This window comes from Glycine max, chromosome 8 (genome assembly GCF_000004515.6).
Source record: "Glycine max cultivar Williams 82 chromosome 8, Glycine_max_v4.0, whole genome shotgun sequence".
In the NCBI taxonomy this organism is placed as follows: Eukaryota; Viridiplantae; Streptophyta; class Magnoliopsida; order Fabales; family Fabaceae; genus Glycine; species Glycine max.
In genome coordinates, this window is record NC_038244.2 from 8402140 (window position 1) to 8411649 (window position 9510).

Here is a 9510-nt window from a genome sequence, read left to right on the forward strand (position 1 = left end):
TATTAGAACCAGCCAATACCACTCATTCACTGACCTTCTTCTCCTTGAAATACCATAGCTTAATCTTCATTGGATTTTGAAAACTGTCTGCTTAGCTTGGGAACATAGGTGAAATATCATTGTTGTCCAGGCCTGAGTTAAAAAAAAAAAGCATGGCTGTTAAGTCCCTGAGTGACTATTATCATGTTGTGGAGTACTTGTAAAAACAGGAAGCTCTACGGGTCTATTTGCAATATCTTTGGTTTTGTGAAGAAAGGTCCCGGATAAAATTGTGACAAAGCCACAAACCTCAGTAGCAATTTGAGATGCATCTTCTGTGTCCCATTCCTGTTTCAGATAAATAAAGCAGATAATGACTTGCAATCCATTCGCAAACTACCGACGAAGATATATAGTGTTATTTAAGACTCATAATAATTTTTAAAAGAACTTCAATTTTTCTTAGATTCCAATGTATACTATTCTAAAAATGATTGTGTCTGAGATAAAACCTTGATCAACCCAAAATCTAGAAATGTTACCATTCTAGTTGGAATTTACAAATAAGAGCAATAAGGAGAAACAGTAATCTTTTATCTGATATACCTAAATTGGGTTTTGTCCTTATGCTATATATCATTTTGGCATTTTCAGATTAAATATAGTTCTTCCAAAATTTGTGGATTTGTATTGTGACTATCGAAGGCATTATGACATACAAGTACATACTGTGTGAATTAAATGTGATTTTGCTTTTTCATAAAAAAAAAGTTCCTTAAAATAATAAAATAGAGCTATAACTAATAAACTAAATAAACTTTATATGTTAGTTGTAGAAAATTACCTGGTTCTGTAGCAAGTTGCCACACTTCCTTAACAGAGTGAATAACTCTTTCATGGGGAGCATGCAACACAATAATTGTAGATCCCACCATACAAAGAGCACATCCAAGCACACCAAATATGTGCAACCTCTCTTTTATGATAAAGTGGGCTAGTATTGCACTGCATCATGATATTAGTTGTAGCTTTCTAAAATGCACGCAACATCCAACATAAAAATTTGATGGATGAAGACGTACATCCACATTTGAGTCAAACAATGCAGAAACATCCTAATAATTAATGTTATGAAATTGGCTATTTCCCCAACAATCACCACATAAATTTAAGCATACATATAGAATTAGTTAATAAAATTTTCATAAGATTGGCATATTATATAAATATGTATTAATTGAAAATATATTATTCAGAAAATAATTATTACAAATTTTAATACCTAGATAAATGCTTGCATGTAAATTAATTTTTTTTCTTAATTTATCATTATTGTTTAAAAAATAGTCTATAAGCATATTAAAAAAAACAAATACCTGCTGATAACATATATATATATATATATATATATATATATATATATATATATATATAATGATAAATATATACAGTTTATCTCTTGATTTTTTATCAACACGTTAATTTAAGTATATTAGTATGAATTATTTTAAATTTTGGCTACATATATAAAACTATGCTTCTTTTCAATTATTATTATTGCTTTACATAAAACATATTTAAAAGTAATTAAATGAAATAAATCAAATAGAATTGAAATCAATTAGTGATGTAATATATAATTTTATTAATGCATTATACATAAAACATAGTACTTTATAGTAATCAAATTTAAAATACAATAAAAGTTATGAATACATTATACATGTAAATTTATTATCAAAATTTCTATAAATTTATTATACCCGAGTTGATGGGTTTTTAAAAATTATTTACATGATTGAAATACCTTTGACATCTCATGTATTAAAAATTTTGTTTAAACTTGATGTTATTTTCATTTCAATAATTATTTTAATATATATATATATATATATATATATATATATATATATATATATATATATATATATATATATATATATATATATATATATATATATATATATATATATATATATATATATAAATCGTTGAAATAATATCATATTATTAGTTAATTGATAATTAAAATTATAGAATAAAAATTTTGATACATCAAAGACTTTAAAAAACAAAAATAAAAATCAGGTGTATATATCATGAATCCAAAAATTATTTAAGCCATATATTATTTATTCAATATTTTCCCACTTATAAAAAAAAAATTATAACAAGTAAAGCATGTTCCTTATATATCAGAGCCTGTCCCTGACTGATTCTTGATTCTCCTCATCAGAGCCAAAGCCCAACTCTCCAATACAACAACGAACAGGTACACTACGCCTTCTCCCATTTTTATTTTTTTCCTCTCTTTTCCCAATCTACCCTCCATCTTCCGTCAACCCCCCTAACAATCATTTCAACGCCTTTTCTCTCTAATCTTGCAAATCTTGGAAATTATTATTATTGAATTGGGTCCTTCCCGCACTAATTTATCGAAAATCTCCCTTCCCAGAAATTAGGTTTTAGTATTTCTTTCTTTCTTTATTTATCAGCGATTCGTGGCAATTTTTCGAAGGTAGGGTTTGATGGGTGATCGCGGTTCGGGCGCTGCGAAGCCGATTTGGATGAAGCAGGCGGAGGAGGCGAAGCTGAAGAGCGAGGCGGAGAAGGACGCGGCGGCGAAGGCGGCGTTCGAGGCCACCTTCAAGGCTTTGGAGAACAAACATGACAAGGGAGGAGGAGGAGGAGGAGGAGGGAGCGTTGCTGAATCCGACAGCGACTCCGAGGAGGAGGAGTACGAGGACCTGGCCCACAAGCCCATTGGCCCCGTGGACCCCTCCAAGTGCACCGCCGCCGGGACCGGGATCGCCGGCGGAACCGCGTGCGCTCCGTCCTCCTTTGTGGTGGTGGCCAAGGACGCCGATGAGAGGAAGGTTTCCGGTGGTGGCGCGCAAATCAAGGTTAGGGTGACGCCCGGGTTGGGTGTTGGAGGGACTGAGCAAGAAGGGATGGTGAAGGATATGGGGGATGGAACTTATACTGTGACTTATGTGGTGCCAAAGAGAGGGAATTATATGGTTAGTGTTGAGTGTAATGGGAGGCCTATCATGGGGAGTCCCTTTCCTGTGTTTTTCAGTGCAGCAGGTACTACATCATGACCAAACCCTATGCTTTACAGTTTTTGCTTGAATGTAATATATGTATTGCCTCAATGTGGTTTTGAGTTGTTCTTGGTTTGGTTAGTTAGCAGTTTCACTTTGTTGCCTTTTATATGTGTAATAATAAGCTGGTTTTACTAGGATGTAATTATGGGTAGTAATAAAACAAACAATAACGAAAGCCTTATCTCACCAGGTGAGGTTGGCTACATGGATCAAGGACACCCTGGTTACCTGTTGTGACGGATCTGTGTTTAGTATATCTAATATCAACGAGTGTTGTGTTGGCTGCCGAAGGTTTAACACGACCCTCTTCCATTACATTGGCTTGAGATTGGCTATGCATAGGCGGAGTTGTGGTGGGTAGTGACAAAAAAATAAAAAGAGAGAGAAATATTGAAGTTGAATGGATTCAATGGAAAAATCCCTCAATTTGTTGCTGAGATTCTCTTTTCACTGTTGAATTTGTGATATGCTGTGTACAATGCTGCATTTTTTTCCTTACACAGAAATTGTTGATAACCTTGTTGCTGTGTATATGCATGTCTTTTGGTTTGTAATGATCTTTGTGGAGGTCAACTTTCAATGCTTTGATTTGTTTTGTAGGTAATAGTACTGGAGGGCTGTTGGGTTTAGCTCCTGCATCTTCATTTCCAAATCTTGTTAATCAAACTATGCCCAACATGCCGAATTACTCTGGGTCAGTTTCAGGGGCATTCCCTGGATTGTTGGGAATGATTCCAGGGGTTGTTGCTGGAGCTTCTGGCGGTGCTATTTTGCCTGGAATTGGGGCCTCACTTGGGGAAGTTTGTCGTGATTACCTTAATGGGCGTTGTGCGAAAGTTGATTGTAAGTTGAATCACCCACCTCATAATTTGTTAATGACTGCCTTGGCTGCAACAACCTCAATGGGAACACTTAGCCAAGCTCCTATGGCACCTTCTGCTGCTGCAATGGCTGCAGCTCAGGCAATAGTTGCTGCTCAAGCCCTTCAAGCACATGCAGCTCAGGTGCAAGCTCAGTCTGCAAAAGATTCCACTGGTATGCTGTTATGTTAATTTTGTTTTTGTTTTAGTGGTACATTTTTTATTTCACAATTCTAATATGATGAAAGCTCTCTCTCCTTAATTTTGCACTATGTTTGATTGTGATATTCTTTTTTGTTGCTGTGTTGTACTGTTTCCTGGTTTTTTCTTCTAATTGTATTTGCTACCACAATAGGTTCACCTGAAAAGGCTAGTAAGGATGATGCATTGAAGAAAACCCTTCAAGTTAGCAATCTTAGCCCTCTTCTCACTGTGGAACAGCTAAAACAACTCTTTGGATTCTGTGGCACTGTTGTTGAATGTACAATCACTGATTCAAAGCATTTTGCTTATATAGAATACTCAAAGCCTGAAGAGGCAACTGCTGCTCTGGCATTAAACAACATAGATGTTGGGGGGCGCCCTTTAAATGTTGAAATGGCAAAATCACTTCCACCGAAACCATCTGTTGCGAATTCTTCACTTGCTTCATCATCTCTTCCTCTGATGATGCAGCAAGCTGTTGCGATGCAACAGATGCAATTCCAGCAAGCACTGCTTATGCAACAATCTATGACTGCACAGCAGGCTGCTAACCGGGCTGCAACCATGAAATCTGCCACGGAGTTAGCAGCAGCCCGAGCTGCAGAAATAAGTAAGAAATTGAATCCTGATGGAGTTGGAACTGAAGAGAAAGAGACAAAGCAGAAGTCCAGGTTTGATTACTGTTGTTAATTGTTTAGAGGATAATATATACTTTTTGTCCTGATTTTATTTCAAATTTTATTGCTTCAAGCACTTTGATTTTTGCTCTGGGCAGTTCTAGTATGTCCTAAATAGGAAGTAGGAGGCATGAACTCATAATGTTTGAATTAATGGTGCAAAAAATAGAGAGAAAACTGTCAAGTGTTTCTGTATTTCTTATTATGTTTGGGGTAATGGAAGATACAGTACTTTTACGTCGTTACAGAACAGTTGTAATTAGTTGAAACTAGCAGCAGATGTCACACTTAACCAACTATCCTAACTGGAACCAACCAGCTGGTCCTGACAGACCTAACAGCTGGCAGTCATCTGAACAATCTAAGATATAAAGTTTGGCCCCCGTGGAGGCCCACTTCTTGCGATGATTTTTTTAAAAAAATTTGTACCCGTTGTTATCATATTCTGCTCTTCTTTACAAAGTTCTCTGTCTAAACTAAAATTTAATTTCCTTTGGCAGATCGCCCTCTCCTCCTCATGGAAGATCTCGATCAAAGTCAAGATCTCCTATCAATTACCGGAGAAGGAGGAGGTCTCGCTCTTATTCACCTGCTCGTCATTCTAAGGATCACCGCTCTAGGTCACCCTTGAGGTCCCATCATTACTCAAGCTATGACAGGGAAAGGCGGTCCTTTAGAGATATTAGGGAACATAGTGATAGATACAGAAGACGAGATTTAGATAGATCACTTGATCATCATTCATCTGCTTCAAGAAGGAATAGAAGTAGGAGTGTAAGCCCTTATACAAGGAAATCATCTGTTTCTCCAAAACGTCATAGAGAAACTTCACCTCATAGAGGAAGGAAACAATCACGTGCTGATTCTGGCTCTCCAAGTCGTCGCAGGGGAAGTAGGTCTTCTCCAAAGATTGATGAAAAAAAACTAAGAAACAGAAGGCGCTCAAGGTCAAGATCATCAGATGATAGGCTTCACTCTATCAAAAATGAAGAAATCTCGCATGGAAAGTCTAAACACAGAGAGAGAAGGCGATCCAGGTCATTATCTGTGGATGAGAAGCCTCACAGAAGGAGCCGATCATCCCCAAGAAAAGTGGATGAAAGTAGATCCAGGCACAAAAAACGGTTGAGGTCAAAATCTGTGGATGATAGGCATGGTTCTCCTGAGAGATTGGATGAAAACAGAACTAGAAGATCAAGGCATAGTGATAAAAGGCACTCCAGATCAAGATCTACAGAAACTAGGGATCAAACTGATGTCAGAGAGGATGAACGTAAAAATCAAAAGTCAAAACATCGTGATACTAAAAGGAGCAGGTCAAAATCTGTTGAAGGGAAGCATCGTTTTAAAGATAAATCAGGTGAAAATAGAGATAAGAAATCAAAACGCCGTGATAGAAAGCGTTCAAGGTCAATATCATTAGAAGATAAGCATGACAAAGGAGACACTTCACCTCATATAAATTTTGATGAGAGAAACTTTGAACCGACAAAGTCCCCTGAAGGCAAGAATCACTCCAGTGATAAATATGGAAGTAGAGGTGAAAAATCAGAGCATCAAAAGAAAACCCCATCTAAATCAAAATCAGAACAATTTGATGGGAGTGGGCCCTTACGAGGAAATTACAAGGAGTATGATTCAAAAGGAAAATCACCATCTGATTCTGGATCTGCTGAAGTTAAGCATCATTTGAGTGATGGAGAAAATGCTACCAGTGAAGAAAATTCTAAACTCTTTGGAGATGTGTTTCAGGAACCAATTAGAACTGCAAAGGACTCAACAATCCTGAATGATAACGGGACACTGACTTCAGTGAATGGTAACTACAAGTCAGAAGAGTCAAGTGAAAATGCAGGAGCTGATGATAACCCAGGTATGGGAAGTCCTGTTGTCAAACATTGTCGTTAATTATGTTTAGTTAGATGTTACAAATCTGAGAATCCTCTTTGCTGCAGGATGGATATCAGTGGAAAAAGTGGGAAGTGGAAAGTATTAAGCAAACTTGGCTTGGTAATGACTAACTTGAATATAGAAAAAAAGAGTATGCACTTGTATTGTATGATTATTAATGCTTGGTTACTTTCTTTGCTTACAGGAGTGGTGGTTCTAAATGATATCAAAGAATATAGCTGAGTATAGATTTGTTATTCAATCTTGAATCAGAAGGGTGTCACTCAAGGCTACTATCATTTCTTGTCACTATAGTGTAGATTTATTTCAAGAGCGTTGCACAGATTGTGGTTTTCTGTGGTTGAAGATTTCTGCACCTGTCAATGATTAAGGGATAAAGAGCGTATTCTAATTCAGGATTCTCGTTTAGGTTTCCTGACAAGTTCTTTCCAAGGAATATACTGTTTCTTCTTAGGAGGACCACAATTCTCAGAGGATGATGCCTCCACTATTTGATTGGTCTCCAGAATATTCTGTTGCCTTATGAACATTTTCCATTGTTTATTTCTTTTGCAGGTCGGATTGGTAAAGATCTGGTGTAGAATCCCACAGCTGTTGGTGTGGTTTAAGGTTTCAAGAAGTGTCATGCTTTTGTCATGATCAACCGTGCAGTGCTTATATCATGCTTCTTTTACTGCTTGATTGATGTATGTTGGAATGTTATTTTAAGTATACTATTCTTTTTATTGAAGGTAATTTTTACTATGTTTGGGTCTTGATATTTATTTTTAAAATTTGGTGGTGTCTGAATATTATTGGTTTCTAGTTCTTCAAAAATGATAGTTCGGAGGGAGAAACCCTTTTAGCCAGTGTTCGATTATATGCATCTAAAACTTATTGGACTAAAGATAGCAATAATGTTAAATTTAACTTTCAGTGGCTATTTAAGTTTATCTCCTCCTCAGTCTTTCATATCTAGATTCTATAGTTGATGTGGCCAATTTTGTTGTATAATCTTGTTTAGTTGCAAGCATCATTATTTGATGTGGCCAACGATAGGCTCCATTGTGTTTACTCATGTTTTGTGGTATGGTGGGTATGTTAAATCCAAAACAAATGCAGGTTATTCTCATTGAAATCTGTTGGAGCTTTGAGATACAGTTATGCTGGGTTGATTTTCTCTTGTGTAATTGAAGGTATGAAGTCAGATTCTGATGCTCTATGGTTTAGAGCTTATTTGTTTTTCTTCTAGTAAGTTTTGAGAGCAATATGGGAGGCTGCTTAGCTTTGTATTATGTACGAATGCATTTGCTCTAAGTACTGTTTTCCAATATTTTTACCATCATCTGGTGTCTTATATTGTCGTGCACTTTTCCCCCCCATTTTTCCTTTTGTTTTTTTTCCTTTTTCTTTTTTCTTTTCCCCCCCAAGAAATTGTCATGGTTAGGTAAAGCTTCTATATAAAGGTCAACTGAACCTGGATGTTGCTGCTATGAGTTTCATCATGTTGCGTTTGAGCAATTGGCTGAGTTACAGTTTTTACTTAAGTAAATGCTGAAACGCAAATGATTTCAACAGGTAATTCTCTGTAAACCTATCGGGTGGTTCTTCCATTTGTGTAGGATCTTCAATTTAATTTTGTCAGTCTTGTTCATGCTTTACTTAGTTCTGTATGTTGTCCTGTTCACATTGATGTTTTTGCATTCTTTATAAATATTTGCATATTGAGTAGTTTTCAGTGTCATCTTAATGGTTGAGTTGAGTTTTTGTTGTGTTGATCTGATACGGTGTCACAACTTAAATCGTGGGTTTGAAAAATGAGCTTGTTGCTGAGAGGTGCTAAAGAAATTCTGGTTTTTTTTTCCGCTGTTGATGGGTCACAACTAAGTTTATCCCCTTGTTTTGTGCTCTTTTTTTCCGTCCCCAGCCCTGTTTTCTCTTTGCCCCTTCTCCTCCCATTGCTTCTTTATTTTTTGGTTAGGTTAAGCATTGGATATGATGATCTTATGAGCAGCTGCAAATTCTCTTCACCAGATGATTGTGTGAAGTTTGTTTTTGGAAGTTCTGTTGGTGTTTTAGTTTCCTTTTCTTCTTATCTCTTCACCACCTGATCTAGTCACCTGATGTTATTATGCCTTCTCCAGTTGGCGCTTAGGCTTTTACCATAAAGTGTTTGTTCATAGTTCGGCACGGCTTAATAAAAGAAATGGGTAGTACTATTCTAGGTTATTGTTGAGCTCTTAACATGTTGATGCGTGCCCTTCAACATATACAAATAACTAGTGGCTAATTGAGCGTTTGATGGTTTAGGCCCTTGGGGAATTTTTTTATCGAATTGGTCCTCTTTTTTCCTCGAAAATTATCCTATTTTAAGTTGTACGACCGACCTACTTAGTTGTAGGTAATCATCATCAAAAGTGAAATCACTTTGTTCGATGTATTTCTTGCTGCACAAAACCAAGGTTTTAAAATTGGTGAAAATAATATTTTGAAGTGGAAGTTTATTAAAAGTGTGTCAAATCTAATATATTCCAACTCTTAAATTGAAATTTGTTTTTCTTTTTTCGACATTCTATGATTTTTTTTTATTAGGGCACTTGTGTGCATTCCTATCTGATCTGGTCACGACTTAGAACTAAGAAATTTAAGCCGTGGGATACACATACTAGAGAAGTGATAGGTCTACACTTTAATCTTTATCAGTTATCACACTTTATAATACATAATTTCTTATTGGTTGAAATTTTTGGAAATGATAATTTTAGAGTCTTACATCGATTAATGATCTTTTCT

The 9510-nt window shown here is 36.1% G+C and overlaps 1 protein-coding gene across 7 annotated transcripts; it reads left to right on the forward strand.

Moving 5' to 3' along the window:
- The first annotated feature begins 2132 nt into the window (after window positions 1-2132).
- On the forward strand, window positions 2133-9017 carry LOC100790138 (uncharacterized). 7 transcript variants are annotated; one of them, XM_014778872.3, is made up of 9 exons: window positions 2133-2251; window positions 2498-3066; window positions 3687-4121; window positions 4302-4821; window positions 5328-6700; window positions 6783-6837; window positions 6923-7913; window positions 8149-8295; window positions 8699-9017. In XM_014778872.3, the coding sequence occupies exons 2-6, from the start codon at window positions 2508-2510 to the stop codon at window positions 6821-6823; spliced, it is 2928 nt and encodes a 975-aa protein (XP_014634358.1). In that variant the 5' UTR covers window positions 2133-2251; window positions 2498-2507; the 3' UTR covers window positions 6824-6837; window positions 6923-7913; window positions 8149-8295; window positions 8699-9017. The 7 variants fall into 7 exon arrangements, with proteins under 7 accessions (XP_014634358.1, XP_014634361.1, XP_040874029.1 ...); XM_014778875.3 differs by having other exon boundaries at window positions 6923-7424; window positions 7840-7913; window positions 8149-9017; XM_041018095.1 differs by having other exon boundaries at window positions 2160-2251; window positions 2502-3066.
- Window positions 9018-9510: the final 493 nt, after the last annotated feature.

Bases quoted from the DNA above. Each gene is read 5' to 3' on its own strand.
- LOC100790138 (XM_014778872.3), top strand. From the start codon at position 2,508: ATGGGTGATCGCGGTTCGGGCGCTGCGAAGCCGATTTGGATGAAGCAG. The intron at 3,067-3,686 runs GTACTACATCAT...TTTGTTTTGTAG, and splicing joins TGTGTTTTTCAGTGCAGCAG to GTAATAGTACTGGAGGGCTG. The intron at 6,701-6,782 runs GTATGGGAAGTC...TCTTTGCTGCAG, and splicing joins AGGAGCTGATGATAACCCAG to GATGGATATCAGTGGAAAAA.